The 20,757-nt window shown below is 37.9% G+C and overlaps 1 protein-coding gene across 1 annotated transcript in view; it reads left to right on the top strand.

Moving 5' to 3' along the window:
• The window catches only part of astn2 (astrotactin 2), a 302,939-nt gene that overhangs the window by 207,696 nt on the left and 74,486 nt on the right, over positions 1-20,757 (top strand). Inside the window, exons 14-16 of the mRNA XM_080874142.1 lie at positions 15,557-15,681; positions 16,833-16,937; positions 18,122-18,301. Coding sequence (XP_080730268.1) covers positions 15,557-15,681; positions 16,833-16,937; positions 18,122-18,301 — 410 coding nt within the window. The remainder of the gene's footprint in view (positions 1-15,556; positions 15,682-16,832; positions 16,938-18,121; positions 18,302-20,757) is intronic.

The raw sequence follows: 20,757 nt of genomic DNA on the forward strand, positions 1-20,757 counted from the left end.
ATTCATTTATTTATTCATTTTCAGGCACAACAAATACCTATATTGAACATAAAATACACAAAACAAAAAACAAAACTTGCCTGAAAAAGGAGTGGGACGAAGAAAACTTATTAAATCCCACCCCTATACTCACTCATCAACAAAAAAAAACAATAAACTTCCCGCAGCTACGCCCATCATTGCATACAGACCCATCAACAGCCCCGGGCAGATACAAGCATCTAAGCGGCAGCTCGCAACCAACAATTAGAGCCTTCATAACTGAATACAGAATATATAAATTATAAATTGCATTACCACAGGTAACAGGCAGTAATAACTACAAGTAACAGACACACATACATATACATACATATATATCTACACACACAAGTACATATATGTACATACATACGCACACTTTTTTTTTTATTTTTTATTTTGGAATCCATACCAGCAATGGTAAGAGGACAGACATTACAGAGCACACTAAAACCCATCATTGAGTATACTGTGACCAGACCAACTGTTTGTAGAGAAATTTAAATCTATGAATATTTTTGCATTGTTTCAATTGTAAACTCAGACTGTTCCAGATTTTCACACCACATACAGACACACAAAAGCCTTTACGGGTTGTTCGAGTTCTGGGTAATTTGAATTCTCCAAAGCCTCTCACATTATAAACCTTTTCTCGAATTTCAAATCTAGTTTGTAAATTTGCCGGTAAAAGTTTAGTAAAAGCTTTATACAAAATTATGGATGTATTGTAATTAACCAGATCCTGGAATTTAAGTAACTTTGCCTGAAGAAAGAATTTGTGAGTATGTTCTAGATAACCAGCCTTGTGAATAATACGCAGTGCTCGTTTCTGTACTGTGACTAATGGATTAGTTGTATTTTTATATGTATTTCCCCACACTTCCACACAATATGTAAGATATGGAAGAACCAGGGTACAGTACAGAGTACGAAGTGCATCTTTATCAAGGAATTGTTTCACTTTGTTCAAAACTGCGAGGCTTCTGGAAATTTTGGTTTTTATGTGTCTGACGTGGGGTTTCCATGAAATTTTGTTATCAATTATAACTCCCAAAAATTTGTTTTCACTCACATTATCAATTGGTACACCTTCAATGATAATTGGTAATTCTACATTATATTTTAAATTACCAAAAAACATTGCTTTAGTTTTATTTATATTTAATGATAATTTATTTATGTCCATCCATTTTTTTATTAATTTTAGCTCCCTGTTTACAGTCATTACAAGATCAGTATAATCATCGCTACTGAAAAATATGTTGGTGTCATCTGCGAACAGTATGAGTTTAAGTACTTGAGAAACATCAAAAATATCATTTATGTATACATTGAAAAGTTTTGGTCCCAACACTGACCCTTGGGGAACACCACATGTAATACCAAGTTTCTCTGAATGGTAATGCCCTATGCTAACATATTGTTCCCGACCTGTTAGGTAACTTTTTAACCAGTTACCAGCTTTCCCTCGAATACCATATCTTTCCAATTTATCCAGTAAAATTGAGTGATTGATTGTGTCGAAGGCCTTTTTGAGGTCAACAAAAATACCAACTGCATATTTATTTTTATCCAGTGTATCAGTAATTTCTTCTACTGCCTCAATTATCGCCATTGAAGTGGTTCTTTGCGTTCTGAAACCATACTGACCAACATTTATTATTTGATGTTTTTCAAGGAATTTTTCTAATCTTGAATTAAAAAGTTTTTCTAGAATTTTTGAGAATTGAGGCAGTAGAGAAATAGGCCTATAATTGGTAAAACTGTGTTTGTCATTACTTTTATATAGTGGTATTACTTTCGCAATTTTCATTTTTTTTGGAAAACAACCGGACTGAAATGATAAATTACAGATATATGTTAAGGGACTAGCAATATTCAGAATAACCTGTTTAACTACAGACATATTTATGTCATGATAATCCATTGAAGACTTACTTTTACATTTTAATGTGATATTTATTACTTCTTGCTCATTTGTAGCTGAGAGGAACAGTGAAAAGGGATTTGATTTTATATTACTGATATTTTCATTTTTATGACACGGGATGTCCGCTGCTAGTTCAAGGCCAACATTTATGAAGAATTTATTGAACCCATCGACAATATTACTCATGTTGTGATTTTCACCATTTGCATCAGTAAAATATTCAGGATATGATGTTCCAGAAGATCCTTGTTTAATTAAGTTGTTTAACACATCCCAAGTTCCTTTTATATTGTTTTTATTTTCATATAATCTTCTTCTATAATAAAGTTGTTTGCTCGTTCTTATAATATCAGTCAATTTATTTCTATATGCTTTATATCTTTGTTCCACTTCTTTTGTTTTTACTTTGATGAACTGTTTATACAGATTGTTTTTCTTTTTGCAAGCATTAATAATTCCTTTTGTGAGCCAAGGACTTTTTATCTTTTTTTTCTTTGTCATGTGTTCGTTTACAGGACAATGTTTATTGTACCACATAGTAAAAATATCTAGGAAATTATCATAAGCCTTGTCCACATCTGACTCTTCATAAACCGAACTCCAATCTTGTTGTGCTAAATCGAAATTGAAGGCATGAATTGCTTCTTCATTTATTGTTCGCTTTGCTATCATGATCTTGGTATCTATTTTTTTTAAATCACAGTCACACAAAGTAAAAACTGGTAAGTGGTCAGTTATATCACAGACAAGCAGACCACTATTAATTTGGAAATCCATGACATTAGTAAAAATGTTGTCAATAATAGTGGCGCTATGTGAAGTTATTCTGCTTGGCTTTGTTATTGTTGGATATAGTGATAAGCTGTACATTGTGTCAGTAAAGTCATCAATGGCTTTTAACCTTGTTGGATTTAGCAAATCAATGTTAAAATCACCACAGATAAATAGTAATTTTTGGTTCACCGAAGCAAACGTTTTTTCTATCCATTCATTAAAAGTGTCAATACTTGAACTGGGTGTCCGATATATACAACTTATTATAACATTTCTCTTTTTTTCATTCATAATCTCAATAGTCAAACATTCCAAAATTCCATCAATAGCCATAGACATAGTTGTTACAACATTATATTTTATAGAGTTATGAACATATATAGCAACCCCGCCGCCCGCCTTATTTAATCTATTCATGTATTTTAAATCATATCCATTCAAACAAAAATCTATTCCTTTATCGACATTGAACCAAGTTTCAGTGATGGCTATAACACTAAAGGGGCGAGAAAATTGTTGCAAATAGTCCTTAATGAAATCAAAATTAGAGTACATACTTCTGCTGTTAAAGTGAATTAATGAGAGCTTCCCGTCTAGGTTAATTTCTTTTTCATATTGTTCCTGAGTGAAATAATTACAATTTTTAACAAAAGAAGAGAGAAAGTTACTTTCAGAATCTATTTCTGGATCTATTATATTATGCTCCTTATATTCACAATCTAGATCAATTACTTTCTGTTGAAGAACTAATTTCAACGTGTCCATGTCATTTCCTGGTGTAATTGATACATTGGTGTCAGTTATACTTGTCCAGATCCTCCATGTTCCTCACTATCAGTACTTTTGCCTCTTCTGGTGTCCCGTTTAGCTTAATGAAAATCTTAGTTTGTTACCCATGTATGTTGTATTTTACCGTTCTTCTTCAGTTGCCTTGCCTTCCTCGCGATGTCTGCGTTTTTTCGTGTCAGATGCTCATTAATGAAAACGTCCGTGCCTTTCAGTTTGCGTCCTTGTTTCAGCAGTGCGACCTTGTTCTTCCGATTGACAAATCTCATAATGATGGCCGGCAGTCTGTCACTCCTCCTGGGCAGTGAGTGACATGCTTCTATGTGCTCCAGGTCCATCTCTATCCCCTTGCTTTGGAGGAAGGACGCCACCTGTTGCTCTACCGAGCGGGTCTCCTCGTCGCTGGGCTCCCCGACGTTCCCGGCCACCGCGCGCGCATACGAGCGCGGCTTGATTTTAATACCGCTGATGACCACGTCGTTCGTACGGGTGTACTGCTCCAGCTCATCCACCCGCCACTCGAGATCCATGATCCGTCTGTCCTTCTCGGCATTTTGGAGGCGTAGCTGTTTTACCTCCTCCAGAAGCCCCAGAAGCAGCTCCTGCTGTGCCCTGACTGCGGCCACGTCTCCGCACAGCGCTCCGAGGGAGGTTTTAATGTCCTCAACCTCCTCTGGTGTTGGGCCTTTCTTGGGTGGCATACTGAAGCGAGAGCACGAGGCGGCCACCACGAGGGACCCGGAAGCGGAATTTCTGATGATGGCGCCTGGCTAGGCCTGCTGGCTGATGGTGGAGCCTGGCTGTGGCCTGCTGGCTGATGGTGGAGCCTGGCTGGGTCTGCTGGATGTGGCCTGCTGGCTGATGGTGGAGCCTGGCTGTGGCCATGTTAATAAAGTACGAGATGATGAGATTGTGGAAAAATTGTGATGAGACTTGCCATCTGTGTATTTTTATGTACCAGAACAGAAGAAAATGAAGCAGACGTTTATAAAAGCTGACCTTCTTTTGGTAGAAAAAAATCATGTCGAGTTTAGTTTTGGTGCTTAAATAACCTATAGAAGTGAATACGTGTGCCTCAAGGTCTTTTAAGTGAGTTTCAGAGCTTGTTTTATTGAACTAAGACTCCCTGTTTTTCAGCTCAAAGTCCCAGGGTCATGTAAAGTTTTAAGAGCTAGTCAGATTATTTCGCTGTCTTTATCAAAAGGACAGAAAATAAAGAATTTGTTGTGTCTTTTTTCTTGTTAGCGTGTCAAAAAAGAAAATAGCCAAACTGCTCTGTTGCTTGATTGCTGTGCCAAGTAAGAAAAGATAACCTCCTGTTGTAGTCTCTTGTCCTCTAATCAAATGCTCAGAAGTGTTTTTCTGCATTCAGGGTGATGACATGAAAGTCTGTCAGGAACAGAATTTTTAATTGCTGGTTTGGCTTCCTTGTAAAACTGCGGTGTCCATGTTGGAGTAAAAGTGAAAAGAAAAAAAAGGAGACTGAAAGAGTAAGGGAGATAGAGAGGCAGATGTTTGCTACAATGGATAGACACAAATGGGGGAGGTTTGTAGCAAGTGAGAAAGTGCAAGTAATATAAAATTAGAAAAGCTGTGGTGGCTCTAATCAGTTCCACACTTAACTGGCCTGTATGCCCCCTCACTCTGCATTGCCGAGTTTCATCTCTATGGTAATGATCCTGGCCACCAGAGTTCATTTCTACAATTTCCTAAAGCAGGCCAACAGAGATATCAAGGTACAAAAAGAAAAAAAAATCTATGCGCACTCACATTGTATTTCAGTTGTATACACGACTCAGGGGAATGAAAGGGAGGATGAGCGGTTATGTGTCGTGCCTACATATAACTGTGCTTGCTGCTGTGTGTGTGTGTGTGTGTGTGTGTGACTGAAGGGAAGCGAGAGTGACAAAAAACACTGACTGGTGCCATTTTGGACTCACTGGTAACACTTTTTGTTGTCACCAGCCTCAGCATGTGGCTGCATATACGTAATTACCTACACAAACAAATACATACAATCACTCACGTACACTCACACAAACTCCACTCTACTTCAAGGCTGCTTCATTCACAGCATCAACTCCCCAGCTTAATCAATATTGGCCATGACAAGTCACCACATCTCCTCCCCTCAGTGGAATCATTTATCAACTGAGCTGTGGCTGCAGATGTAATAAGAGATTGTTACACAACTCTCAAGATAAACATCTCTGATTGTTTTATTACACTACAAATTGGCCTTTTTTGATATTGCCCCTTAATAACTGTTTAATTTTTCATCCGGGGCCTGTGCCCTTAGTGACGCTGGGTGCTTTATCTTTGTTATGACTCATCTCTCTGGCCCACTCGCAGCAAGTGTTTATTCAAATAACAGATATTACAGCTGTTAAGCATATTACATGCAATTGGATTGTCTACATACCCAGCTTTCATAAATCTTTGATTGTGCATTTCAACAAATTGGCGGATATGGTTCTCAAGGGCAAATGTGACGGCGTTTTCAAAGCAGTGGTAGGGAACAGGTTGGAAAAGAGAAAGGTTGATTGATACTGTGAGAGGATACATAAAAATTTTAATTCAGAAGTTATATGATGTACTGGCATAATTCAGCTATGTTCATTTAGCAATGAATGAAACATCCTCCATCTTTTCTATATTATTAAAAGAGTGGCTAAAAACTATCTTGCAGTAAGTTACATGGATTACTCTATCCACAGTAAAGGTAGGCTATTCTATTAAATCAAATGAACAGCAGCGTGGGGTGTCTGCCCCATGCTACAAAACCTCTGCATGGTGATATATAATGACTTTGGATCGACACTGAAGAGGCTAGCTGCTGTTTTCAGTCTTGTTGTACAGTTGACTTTTTTGCATATTGTCATACTAAAGTGTATTTTGTGGCAGAGACAATTGTTTCGAACAAGAGGCTTCTTCTTTTGTTTGGAATGCCATTCGTTTCACACTCCTCTTTCAGGCACGAGGTAATTATCCCATTTATGGATAAATCCAAACAGCATGGCAGCCATAGAAATTACAAGCATGCTGTGTTATGCTGGATGTCATATTTTCTGTCAGTTGTTTTCAGACTCTCTTTATTTACAACAAAAACACTGAGAATGGTGAGAGAAATTCAGAATCAGAATCAGAATCAGAATACTTTATTGATCCCTGGGGGAAATTATTTTTTGTTACAGTGCTCCATTTTAAACCAACATTAAGACAAGACAGACAATACGCTAACTAAGAATAGTACAATATATACATATATATACATACATACATACATAAGTCACTTATAAATAAATATTTGGAAAAGAAACATGTGTAGTTGTAGCAGCAAACAGTGTGTTAAGTGGATGCGTTGTACAGGGAGATGGCCACAGGCAGGAATGATTTCCTGTGTCGTTCAGTGGTGCTTTTCGGTAATCTCAGTCTCTCACTGAACGAGCTCCTGTGACTGACCAACATGTCATGGAGTGGGTGGGAGGTGTTATCCAACATTGTCTTTATCTTGGACAGCATCCGCCTCTCCGACACCACCTTGAGGGAGTCCAGCTCCATCCCCACAACATTGCTGGCCTTACGGATCAGTTTATTAAGTCTGTTGGCAAATTGCGAGACCATGCCACATGAGCACAACTTGTATTGTCCAGTGGCAGTTGCATGTTGTGCAATTAGGTCCATAAGTTTTTGAAAAATTAAATTTTTTGGTAATTTTGCATCTTTATACCACCACAAAAACTAGATGTGAAGTTGTGTATGAAGTCCATCCAACTATCTATGCATCCAGCCATTTTCTTCTGCTTAAACTAATTTAGGTCACCGGGGAACTCGACCCGATCCCAAACGCAGCATACAGTCTGGACAGACTGTCAGTCTAACACAGGGCTAACACAAATAAAGACATAACCATTCATGCTCGCATTCATTCCTACGGCCAATTTAGACTCACCAGTTAACCTAATATACTCAGAGTGAAGCCACGTAAGCACATGATGTCCAGGACCATCTTTCTGTCAGGCCACAGTAAATAAATTTTAGATTTTTATCAAAAGCATTCATTGTTAATTGTTTTAGGGTTCAGGTGTTTTATACATTTTTACGTGTTCAACATTAATTGAACAAACTACCATCATTTTAAACATAAAGATTGTTTTTAATACTTCATCAACTAAATGACCGCCTGAAATCTAAAACAGCTGGACATCACCAAATATTGTGCTTCTTCTTCTTCTTCTCCTAGGCCTTTAGTGAATTTTATTTCTGTCTTTCTGGATTCAATTTTGTCTTCAGTAACTGAAAAGCATGCTCTAATGGTTTGGAAGGCACTTTGGGTCAACTTCTTCTTGTTTCAAAATGTGCTATATAAATAAAATTGACTTGACTTGAGAGCAGGTGACTGACTTGGCTGTTGAAGAATACCCCATTTCTTTGCTTGAGAAACTCTTGAGTTGCTTTCGCAGTGTGCTTTGGGTCTTTATCCATTTACACTGTGAAGCAGCCCATATGGAAAAGATATATATAAATCTTATAAAGTTTTTATCTGTCTTGTATGAAACTTGTACGAAAAGCATACAAGAGTGAAAACACATATAAGATCCCTTGAAAAATTATACAATGAAACTTGTATGTTTTGTATACTTACTAAAAAAATATATGAAAGTAATGAGAAATTGGCCACTTTCATGAGTAAATCATGTAAGCCTTATATGATTTATGTATGATTTACTCATGAAAGTGGCCACTTTCATGAGTAAATCATATATGTTTTTACTATTTCTTTTCCATATGGGAGTGCCCGATCAGTTTTGCATTTGGCTGAATGGGAGCAGAGTACACAGCCATGTGCACTTCCAAATTTACCCTGCAATTTCTTTGAGTAGCCACATCATTAATAAACAGTAATGACCCATTCCATTGGGCAGCCATACATGCCTAAAGTTTTTTCAATCTCACTGATAGGTTTATTTGGGGTTTTCAGCCTAATGATCACCTCTTTTATTTGCCTTGACATCTCTATGGACCTTACATTGAAAGTTCCATTGAAAAGCTACAAGATGCAAGTTCAAGACTTAGAATTGATTCAAGATTTTATCTGCTTAATTTCCCGTGCAATAATGAATGAAGAGGCTTCATCTGGCCATGAAACGTTTTATCAGTCAATTGTCCAATTACTTTTAAACTTCTGAAAATGGGAGACTATGTATAAAATACAGAAGCTTTGTTATTGTCCAAAAAGCCTATTGACCCAACTGTGTATCTTAAACACTATCAAAACACTAGCAACAAGAGATGATGTTCATGTAGAGAGTTGTCTTAGAAAAACCAGTGCAAGTCTTTTCTTTGGTTGGTTTTATTAATTTTCTTCTACTTCCAGTAAATATCAGACTCAGACACAAGACCTGGTGACGTGCATCTTGCTTCTTGTGTTTGCGTTTTGTTTTTTGTTGGATTTTTTTAATATGAAAATTAAAATGTTCCTTTTGTCAAGCAAATAAATCACTCTTTCCTGCTATACGTCAGGTAAAGGTATTTTCCTTTTTCCTTCCTGGTGTTCTTTCATCCACTTTGACACCCTTTCAGCTTACCCAGTATACTGCAGCCCTACTTGTCCCTAGCTTCCATAAATCCTCCAACACAACCCTCCCCCTATCTGAACTGTGCTGGCACCCAGTGGCTGCTTACATAGAGATCAAAAGACTGTTGTTAGCCTGCAATTCTACCAACCCCCCTGCTCTAACATCTCTTCCTTCTCTGTGGTAAATTGACCATCACTGCCCTGTCACGACTCGTCAACCCTTTCTCAGGTCGAACTCTTCTTTTCTCATTTTTTACTTTTTTTTAGTTCTGAACTGCAGTCCAGAAGATCAGAACCAGCACTGTGACCCCTCAAATCCTGCATTTTTGTGAATCTTACATACTTACAAATACCTGTACTTTCACATATGGCAGTGTTTTGTGTAATGTGACGATAATGCGTACAACTGGTTATTACTGCTGAAAACGACTGCTGAAGAAGCTGTTTATACTTTTTTTTTTGTTAATGTTCAGCACATTAGAATAAAGTCTCCTGCAGACTACTCAATAATGTGCAGGGACAAAAACACATAAATACTTAAACTATGTACATTGGGTCATACCACTAGATATCTGTCTCTTGCTTTCACACAGAGACAGAGCATCCTCTAGTGGCAAAAATTATTATTGTGTTTTTTCCTCCTTTTCCTAATAGTTTTTCATCTATACAGTGTTTATTGATTATTACAGTACAGAGCTCAGACTATTTGACGTTCACAAATGCATAAACAGAGTATGTAGCACGTTTTCTACTCCAGTGTTTCTCTGTAAGTGGTCATTAAAGTGTGGCAGGATGAGGTTTAGTGCTGGATCGTTACACAGGACAGTATAAGTGGAACTTGACTATTAAATAGTAATAGACTGATATTAAACTTTGGATGTGGAAATATTTTTGCCTTTACCTCAGCAATGTATTTTTTCTAGCTATTTTTACTATTTTTTTATTTTTTATAAACTATCCCATAGTTAATAAATACCATACCAGACTCCTTTTTACATGCACAGGAATTGCTCTTATCACTCTTATCACTGCAAGTGTAACATTTTTTCATCAAATCTTCAAGCATTTTTAATGCAGCTGGCATTTAATATGTTTTTGTCTTTTTTATACTAAAAATCTCAAATGCTTTGATAAGCCTTTATGTGACTTCGCTTATGATGCCGTTTTACATGCCTGCTAAATCAGTTTTAGTGTATTGATTTCATTTGTTTATTCGGAATGGTGAAAGCAAGATTTGCAAGATTTGAAGTGGCCATTCAGAGTGTGCCCTGTAAACGCATTTTTAAAGTGCTCTTTCAGCTTTGACCCAAAATGGTTACACATGCTCAATTAGCAGCTGAGCTAGAACAGACACTGATAATCAGGCTATAGCCTTTGTGAGCTCAGCACCAAGGATTTGTATATATATTCAATACTCATTTCCTCTGGGAATTAGGGTGTCTTTGTTAGTGCTTGCGTCAGTCCAGAAAAGCAGCTTCTAAATGAGTGGAATAGACCATCCTGCAAGGTTTACAATTTGCTGAAACAGTTAGGTCCTGTCATTGTTAGGGAAGCTGTTTCAAAGGCAGGTTGAGTCATCTTTAGAAGGACCGTATGGGAGCATATGGTGGGTTTATGACTGGCGGGCAGCCGGTTGGCTGATTATAAGAATGGAGTTCTGAGTGTCAAAGTGGGCACTTGAAATCATTGGAGTAAGCCTCCAATTCAACCAAAAGCTCCCATGTACAATACTGGTGTGCTTCAACATAAAAATCAAAAATGAACAAGAAGGGACTGATGTGATTTTCCCAATAATTGCAGCTTTAAAAAGCATCGTTAACCTAAAGTATATTCTTGTTGATACGATTCTTTAATCTGAGGTAATGAATTGTTGGCAAATCTCATTGTAGTTAAGATGAAGTGAATGCGGTTGAACTTTGCTGATCAGTGTTTAGATGTGGGAATGAGGTTTCTATTCTAAACTGCACAAGAGCCAATTATCTTGAACAATCTCTCCGTAAGTACCACTCAATATCAGTTACACAGTCACAAAGTCAAAATAAATATACCCACTCAAACATATGTGGGAAAGCACAAATAGACACAGCCATCTGAAATTAGGTGAAAGATGAACATTCAAAGACACAAAAAGAAAAACAGCTATCCCTCTATTAATTAGCTGTAGCCACTTATCCTGTTGGACTATTAAATGTTGACACTGATTCTACTATTAATAAATAAATAAGGACATCTGTATGTAAAGTGTCTCGTAGATAGATATATGGTCTTAAAAAGATGTTATTCGACCATATATTTTAATTATTTACTCATTTCATACGCTTGTAATTTGGAGATTCTCATTCAAATGGGAAGCATTTTCCATTTGTAGACTCAAGCAGGATAGAAGGCCTGGTTGGCCAAAAGGGAGTCTAGTGTCCACTGCCCTTAATGAAGACACATGGGTATTGAATGAAACATGAGTAAATATACAACTTTGCCAGCATTTCCTCAGCAAGCCCGTACTCACATATGTAGTCTGGTGTGCGGTGGGTTGCTTGCAGTAGTAAAGCTGCATGTGAGTCATGTAACTTTAGTTGGCTAAAAATCCTGAACAAGCAGGCATATTTTACATATGGAGATTTTACTTGCGCATCAGTCAAAGTACTTTGTAATGTTAAGTTCACTTTAGTGAGTTCTAAAGTTCCTCTACTGAAAAAACAAAAGAAATCTGAGCTCTTGTAATCAGATGGACTACATTCAGTCTAGTATTTTATTTCCGAGTAGCTGACATTTTGAATGTCAGTAATGTTATTAGAAATCTGACGAGGAAACATTTATTATTTTTATTATTTTCATTACTTTTCTTTGCAGCAGACAGCACGTGTGTTAAAAATAGCATTAATGATAGCTCTGTTCTGTTCCAATTTCCCAGTTAGCCATGACAGACTGACAGAGTGGCAGGTGAGTCTGTACACACTGTAACAAGCTTCTGAACCAGAGCAGCTGAATGCAAATCAGCAGTCACTCATTTCCACCTGTGCTTTTCTAAGCGTGGCAAGTCAAAATGTCCTCAGTGAAAAAAAGTCTTTATTAGTGAAATCATTGTGTTGTTTAAGGCCCGTTATAGTCGATGCTTTATTACAGTCCTCTGTAGACTTTTTCTGAAAGCATTTTAAGTTCAGACGCAGCAACAACAAAAAGAAGCACAGGTGTAGGAAACAATTAGCGTTAATCTCGACTTTATCTCATTTTAGTCTCAGGAAGCAACATCAGTGAGCTGGCGCGCACATTAGCATCCACACATTTGTCGCTAGGTCTGTTGCTCGTTGCATAAGCTGCCTGTCAGTTTATAAGATGTAATTTTTCAGTCTTAAGTAAGATAAGTTCGCCATAGCAGTGGTGCCATGAGTGGAGCCATTTGTGCAAGATGAAGATGATCCTTCTAGAATGACAAGCAACTGGCTCATCTTGTTAACCACCCTGGTTTGTTTGGGTTGTAGCGTTGCAAATAAATGTCTCTTCTTGTAATGAGCTGTCAGCAGAATAAATGTTTCAAGTTTCTTTCCTGCCACGTACACACAGACACACATAAACACAGTCCGAGAAACTGCAGTCAAGCTAAAACCAGGTAAATTGAAGTCTGACATTTTGTCAGTTCTGAATTTGCTTTCTCACCTACTTACCTGTGCAGATGCCAGAATCTACCTTTGAGGTTGGTATGACATCTGTTCCTTTTGTCTTTCCCTCAAGGAAGGAATTTGAAAAAGAAAGTTTAAGAACATTTAACTTTTCATATCCATCCAGGTGTCCATTAAAAGTCTTGATCCCACCTTTTTTTGTTTGTTTGTTTTGGTCATCTGTACATTGAACCATCTGAATGGATATAGTGAGCAGCGCAAATCTGGGCTTGAAAATCCAAAAAGGTATACATGATCTTTACCTTAGGTCCCATGAGCCACTGGATGAAACTGACTGATATAGTTTAGCAATCGATATGTTTTCTCTGAGAATAAACTATGTTAGTCTTTACACCTCTTCTGTCTCTCTTTGTTCTCATTTTCTGCCCTTGAGTTGTTCCTTCCACCCCTCCATTTTCGCAGTGATTGCATCTAACAGACTTTGTGATTAGACAAAGAAAGGAGTAGGACAGAAAGAGAGAAGCAAGATAAAAAATTTATATCAAGAATAATCAAGCCAAGCCCTAGGGTTTCTATCACACAAGGTCTGAGCTCTGAGATTTGGTCCTATAAAAGTGGATTATAGGAAATAAGTTGCTGCAGCCTTCCATGCTTTCAGGATGCAGTAAGACAACCCATCTTTTTGACAGTAAATGAACCAAGGCTCCTCCAGTTCTACCACAATGGCCTAGCTACTGAAAGAAATGCATCACAGCATTTTCTGTTTTATATCTCTACATGTAGGCTTAATGATATTTTTTCCCAAGTATTTTTTTTTTCCATTGAAAAATATCATAGAGGTGCAGATCAGCAGATCAATGAAAATGGAAAAAGGTTTTTGAAAATGTGTGCATTTATGGATGTTTTTTGTTGCCTGTCCCTATAGAATAGTGTGTGGTTCTTTATCTTCTAACCTCCGACCCACAAACGTCACTGTTTAAGGTCATAATTCATCTAATTCTCCTTGCAGTTCCACATTTTATGCTCTTCAAATAATAATATTGCCAGTAGGCAGTCTTGCACTGCAAACCCCACAGAAAGCAAGAGGTTTTCTGATGGGGGTATTTGGATGTAGGCTGGCTCTCTACTTTTCTAAAGTTTAGCAACCACTATGCAGTAGTAGAAGTTAGTTAATTAAGTCAACATAAACTTGAACTGGAGGCAGAATTTTCAGTTTCAGTGCCATAAAATCAGAAATCATCTTGTCTCATGTCTTTGGTACTTATGTCTAGGTGGGGTTTTTTTTTCAACCTCAGTATTTGTGTCACACCTTAGAGTTACTTTATCAGACTCTACGCAAAATTGTACCGAAAGAGACCTGCCTAGGAAACTTGCTGTAAGACACTAAACCTCCTTTGCCAAAACTATTTGAAACATGTCACATTTTAAAATGCCATCCAGTAAAAACCAATTCCAAACATTAATTTTGTGTCTGGGCCTTAAGATAAAGCGTGACAGACACATCTTTGGACCGTATGTTAGCTAGCCTCGAATTTCGAGCAGCTTTGGCATTATATTATTAACGTTTGCTCTCTTGGCACAGAGGTGTTTGTATGTCCTCCAGTGCTGTTTGCAACAGCGTTTATTAACAGCAGCCGGTAATATCAAATGGCAAGAATGGCGTTTATACATGGCAGCTGGTGATATTAAAACATCGAATGGTGTTTATAAATGCCAAATGCCATTTTAAATGGTATTTTTTAAACGCCAGCTGGCGTTATTAAAGTGTCGAACAGCAGGGAGAATGAGATGATTTATGACCTCAGTGGCTTTCTGTACTATTGACAGTTGTTATTATCATTTTTTTTCATGTACTTATCATCTTCACCAAAAATGAGAAAAAGCTTTTTATGTTGTTACCTTCGCCTGCTGCTCTTTGTTTTGCCCTCGAGGTGGTGGACACAACTGTGGCTTTTACTGCGCCTCTAAGCGTCATGCATTCACATGTTGTATTTGCACGTATATTTTGCTTTTGCACCCATTCTGTTGTTGTTTGCAGGGCCTTCTAGGAATTTCCTCTACTCACAGGTGAAAGAGATTACTGAGATTTAAAAAAAAAAAAAAAAAGAAGCAAAAAGATTCTTGTTACATTTATAGTTTAAACATTTCACTATGACGTACAGTGCACAAAAAAATAGATGAAAAAGTTAACGGGGACAAGTCCATAAAAATTCAAAAACCTTACCTGATTTATATTTGGCCACCCTCCTGTTTAAGCTCATCGTCTTTGGACTATTTTCAGTGCAGCTGGTATTTTTAAAATCTCTGTGGAAGTCCCACTGTGTCCTCTGTTACTTGTGTGTCTGGAAAATGTGCTTGATGTCCTCCAATGTAGGGGCTTCCCAGGAGAGCTCTAAAGATAAAAGGTGCACTGGAAACTGTCTGGACATGCAGAAAAAATATGACCTTGTACTGGAGATAAGCCAAATTTAAATCCTTTAAGGGTTTTTGATTTTTATGGCCCTGTTCCCAGAACTTTTTGATCACATCTAAGATAAGGAACCGATGAGCTGAACACCTTTATTTTTACCTGTGCATAGAGGAGGAGAGGAGAGAACTCCTTTTCCAAAAGCACATAAAATATTATCATGGAAGAAACTCACGAGACAGTAAATCCCCAAATCCCAATCGCTGAATGATATAGGACACTAGCAGCTGGACAAGGTACTGGAACATGCCAGGATTGCAGATGCTTTGAGCTGCAGTCAGTTTTCATGAGGTTCAGCTGCTTCCTTGACTGTTAAACATAACCTTTAGATTCCTTTAGATACTTAAAGTTTCTTTCTTTCTGTCTTTCTTTTTCTTTCTCAGGGACAATAATTTTATTAAGGACTTTCCTCAGCTTGCTGATGGTCTCATGGTTATTCCTTTACCGGTAGAGGAACAGTGTCGAGGAGTCTTGTCAGAGCCCCTGCCCAACTTGCAGCTACTCACAGGTGAGAACATTTGAGGAAGTTTGGGAATATGTTTTCTTCTCGTGTCTCTCTTTTCTTTTAAAGGCATTGGATTTATTGCACTTTTTGCTAGGAATAGCTTTCTGTTATCCCATTTTAGCCTGTTGCTTGAGAAAGTTAAAAAAAATATATAGCACCCACACAACAATTTCTTATTTGAAAGGCCCAGGATCAAGAAGATACAAAAGATTTATATTGAAATATTCAAATCCACAAATCTCAGTATGTAGATTATTCTTTTGTATTTGCGTCTGTTTTGTGAAATCCAGGGCACAAGATCATCTAATATTATATAAGAAGGTGTGGTTTGATCACAAAATCCTCTTTTATACCCCTAGGCCAATACCCCTATATATCTTAAAATGTGAGCACATGCAGAGCAAATTACACATATAGATGCCCCAAAACACACTAACTATATATAAACACTATTTAAATATATGGGTTTATAAAATGTGTATATTGTTTATTTATGTATTTATTTAATTTTCAACCCTATTCTGTGGGGGACTGATTCACTTAAATGTTGGTCTTGAACCTCTGCTCCCTAATCCTTCCATTAGCTAAATTGGCACTTGGTCCAAAGTGACCCCTGAGATATTTCACTGAGGGTTCTGCTTTCACAACAATTGGACAGATGCACACAAACTAAAATTACCCTTTTTCACTGTGCATGAATGTCTCAGGTGTAAAACGCCTTTCAAAGGCACAGGATCAAGGTTCCCGTAAGCAGTTTATTGTTTTCCCCCCTTGCTCTTCACTTTTGAGGCTATTTAGTTCTAGACTGAAGTGAAAGTTTGGTAATTGAATTGCAGGGAAAGGCAAGATTGCTCCCACTTCTAATGTCAGCAATCCAATTGGAGTTCAAGCTGCTCTATATATCACCATTGATCCAGGAGCAGCTGGGATATGGGCTGGGATAATAAATGGTGTTAAGACAGTAATGGATAACAATGGTTGTGCAATAAACTGTACAAATGAAATGATAGATTTAATTTGTTCATTTGTTTTGAATTTCAGTATGTCTTCATAATTCTGAAAATTATAATTAGTTTTAAATTTGTTGTAGCTGTAAACTTTTTGATATCTTTTTGTCTTAAATTCACCAGTTTGTTCACATTTTTTTTCCTTAGGGGATGCCCAGTTCAGCGAGGCTGTTGGGTACCCTATGGTTCAGCAGTGGAGAGTGCGCAGCAATCTGTACAAAGTCAAACTCAGCTCTATTACCCTAGCTACAGGTCAGTGTCTGAATAATAAAACTCTGATCACCCGCCATCAGAATATAAGAAACTGATGAATAAGAGCATGTTTTCAATGCTATCACCTAGCTATTAGTTGAGATATCTTTTGAGGTTGTTATTTGGAAATAAATATTTATATTTATTATATTTTATATTTTTAATAGAACCTGTCAAATGGGGGGATATATTAGCCATCAAGTAGAAAAAATGTTTTAACATAGATTTTTTGGAAAGAAATGGCCAATTGTAAGAATCAGAGCAAGTTGACATGGACTAAATTGTGATAGCTAGACCATCAGATCAGAGGATGTACAACATGGCTCATGTGTTTCCCACGTGCATTGTTTAAAGGAAGGACAACCAGTGAACCAGCCTAAGGTTCATTAATATGTGAGATGAGTGAAGGCTATCCTGTGTGGTCTGAGTCCGCAAATTGCTGCAAACCTTAATGCTGGCTATGACAGAAAAGTGTCATAAAACACATTGCAGTGAAGGTTGCTGCTTGTGTGGCTGCATACTCACGGGCTGCTCAGAATGTCTACAGCTGAAGTGTCTACAATGGACATGTGAGTGTTAGAACTGAACAATGGAGCAGTGGCAGTAGCCTGGGGTATCCATGTAGACAGAGGAGTGTGTGTGTGTGTGTGTGTGTGTGTGTGTGTGTGTGTGTGTGTGTGTGTGTGTGTGTGTGTGTGTGTGTGTGTGTGTGTGTGTGCCCACGTTGTTTGCGTGGGGAACAGATGGCAGCAAGATGCACTACAGCAGGAAAGCAAGCTGAGGCAGGTAGAATGATGCTCTGGCCAGTGTTCTGGGTCTGGCAATTATGTGGATGTTACTTTGACATGCAGCACTCACCAGGCGTTGTTGCAATCCATGCAGCCCCTTCTCTGCAACTGTGTAGTTCCTATAATAGGTAACAATGCCATGAGCTTTAAAAGCATATGTGGTTTGTGCTGAAAAAAACCCAACCTTGCACCTCACAGCTTACAGGGCTTAAAGGATCTGCTTTGTGTGTCGTACCTCAGAGCCCCTTTAAAGGCCTTTGACAGGTCAGACTTCCTTTGGTTGCGCAAAAAGGACCTATACAATGTTAGGCAGGTAGTTTTAATATTGTGACTGGCCAGTCTATCCTTTTCACCTATTTGGACAAGAATTCACTCATCTCGTCCTTGGCTTTTTAGGCTTTTCTAAGGTGCTGAAGACACTGTCAACAGAGAGCACACGTGACGAGCTGCTGGCTTTTCTTCAGCAATATGGCAGCCATTATGTGTCTGAAGCCCTGTATGGCTCTGAGCTCAGCTGCAGCATTTACTTCCCCAGCAAGAAGGCCCAGCAGCAGCTCTGGCTGCAGTACCAGAAAGGTGAGTATGCTAACAGTTAGCAATTAAAGCCCAAAATATCTGATTGCTGAATTCTGGAGTAATATATGAAAATGCCTGCCTCATATACAACACAGGGATCATTTAGATAACTTATAGTTACAAAAAGGACACCATGTTTTAATAAAGGGTGAACCTGTGGTGTGAACAGAGTTAAACTAAGCCCTAGTGTTAACAGAAACATGGGTCTAAACTTTATCTGAATATAGAAACTTAACTTGTGTATAAAGAGCCCATCCTTAATTAATTCAGCCTTCGGTTAAATTACTTGAATTCAAGATAACCGTGTTAATTTAAAAGCATCCATCATCTGGCATTTGCAGTGCTGTTGTTTTTTGACTGTGTTCTTGTTAACCTTTTTAGTGATCCCAAATAGTGATATTTAGTTTGGGTGATCAGTGAGGTTTATTGGCTCTAAAAATAAAAAGAAGACAGAATTATGGGTCAGAGAGGTCGACTGCTGAACATCCCCCCCTCCCCCTTACAAAGAGCAATAAAACAAGATAGTGTTTTTTTTTTTTCAATTCTAGCAACGTTTATAGTAGAAAAGTCCATAAGCATTTGGACAGTGAAATAATTTTTCCTCTGTACACTATTAAAGTGGATTTTAAATCAAACAGCCAAGATGTGATTGAAGTGGAGGCTTGCAGCTTTAATTCAAATGGGTTTAATAAAAGTATTGCATTAACTGTTCAGGAATTAGAGCCATTTTTATACATTTTATATCCCAATATTTCTTGCCTTGAAAATCTCTTGGGTTGTTTTTGCAGTATTATTTGGGTTATTAACTGGTCATGAACCGCTGTCCGATCAGCTTCCAGCATTTGTCTTAATCAGGACAGAGAGTATTTAGGAGGGAGTATCAATATAACAGAGAGTATCAGTGGCCCCCTGCTGAATTTTTAAGTTTGCTCACTTACAAAGAAATGAACAGTCTCTCGTTTTTATGTTAGTTTCATTTTAATGGAGACAGAATATCAACAGATCAGATCATTTCACAAGAACACGACTGGTAACATACTATGCCTCAATGGACTAAAATCTTGCACCACTTGCAAGATCCCATACTTAAGAAGGCACAAGTACAGGTCCATCTTAAGTTCACCAGCGGTGTGGACAGATGAAACCAAAATCAAGCTCTTTGGCATCAGCTTGACCCAGCTTGTTTGGAGGAAGACAAAAGGCCCAAAGAACACAGTCTTGGATGAGAACATCTTTACTTCTACCAGAACACTGAAAACGGGTCGTGGATCGGGCTTCCAACCCAAAACAAACCACTAAGGCAACAAAAGAGTGGCTAAAGAAGAAGCACATAACTTCATAGAGTGGGCTAGCCAGTGGCCAGCCAGTGGCCAGCATTTAGTCCTGTAGAAAGTCTGTGGAGGGAACTTCAACTTACTAAGCCACGAAACCTCAAGGATTTAGAGTAGACACGTCAAACTCGATGTCAAACATCATAGGCTGCATACAGCTGATGAGAAGTGGGCCAGTGATATGATCAATGTGTATAATTACAGAAAAAAGGTTCTGGCAGGTAATTGCTCACTGTCCTTTAATTATAAATTTAGAATATAAAGTTTTCATTAATTCACAGAAAATGTCTTTGTACTTTGTGTATTATGGATGGCATTGGGGAGTGGGGGTCTATCAATAGGAAAAAAATAAATGCACTCGTTTACACTTTCTTCGTGGGGCAGCCCACTTGGCAGCAAATCTTTTCTGGGCCGATTTTGGGCCTCATATTTAACACCCCTGATTTAGAGAGTTTCTGTAAAGAACAATGAAAATTCCCTCCTAAGATGTGTGAAAACCTCATGACCAACTACAAGAAATGTCTTACTGCTGTGCTGGTCAACAAGGATTTCTCCAACAAGCACTAAGTAATGTTTTTCTTGAAGATCAAATGCTCAGTGACACAGATAAATTTCTAACTTTTATGTAAGTTATATTTTCCAGATTGTTGGTTAATCTCTCTCCATTAAAATGAAATTAGCATAAAACATTCGAGACTTTTCACTTTTTTATAAGAGAGCAAACTTACAAATTCAACACGGGATCAATAATTACTTAACAGTTCATCCTGCTACTTCCATCAGGAGTCATATCATCAATATGGCTGCCAGTGGAATGACCCTGTTCCACTGGCAGCCATACAGGCCTATTCTACAGCTCTGCCTCCACCACGTTTCACAGATATTTTATGGTCATCAGATCATGAGATGTTTCTCTCGCTCTCCATGCTTTTCTGTCCTATTGTTCTGGTACAAGATAATCTTGGTTTCATTATTCTGTTTCATCAGAACTGAGAAGCGCCTTTTTGGGCCTTCCTGTTCATGATTATAACCAATGATTTGTATGTTTTTATACATTCTCTGTATTGCCATTTATAAAGGTGTTTCTTGATTGTAGACTTTGATAATGCTACCTTTACTTCTCAA

The sequence above is a fragment of the Rhamphochromis sp. 'chilingali' genome (genome assembly GCF_963969265.1).
Source record: "Rhamphochromis sp. 'chilingali' genome assembly, chromosome: 2".
NCBI classification, from domain to species: Eukaryota; Metazoa; Chordata; class Actinopteri; order Cichliformes; family Cichlidae; genus Rhamphochromis; species Rhamphochromis sp. 'chilingali'.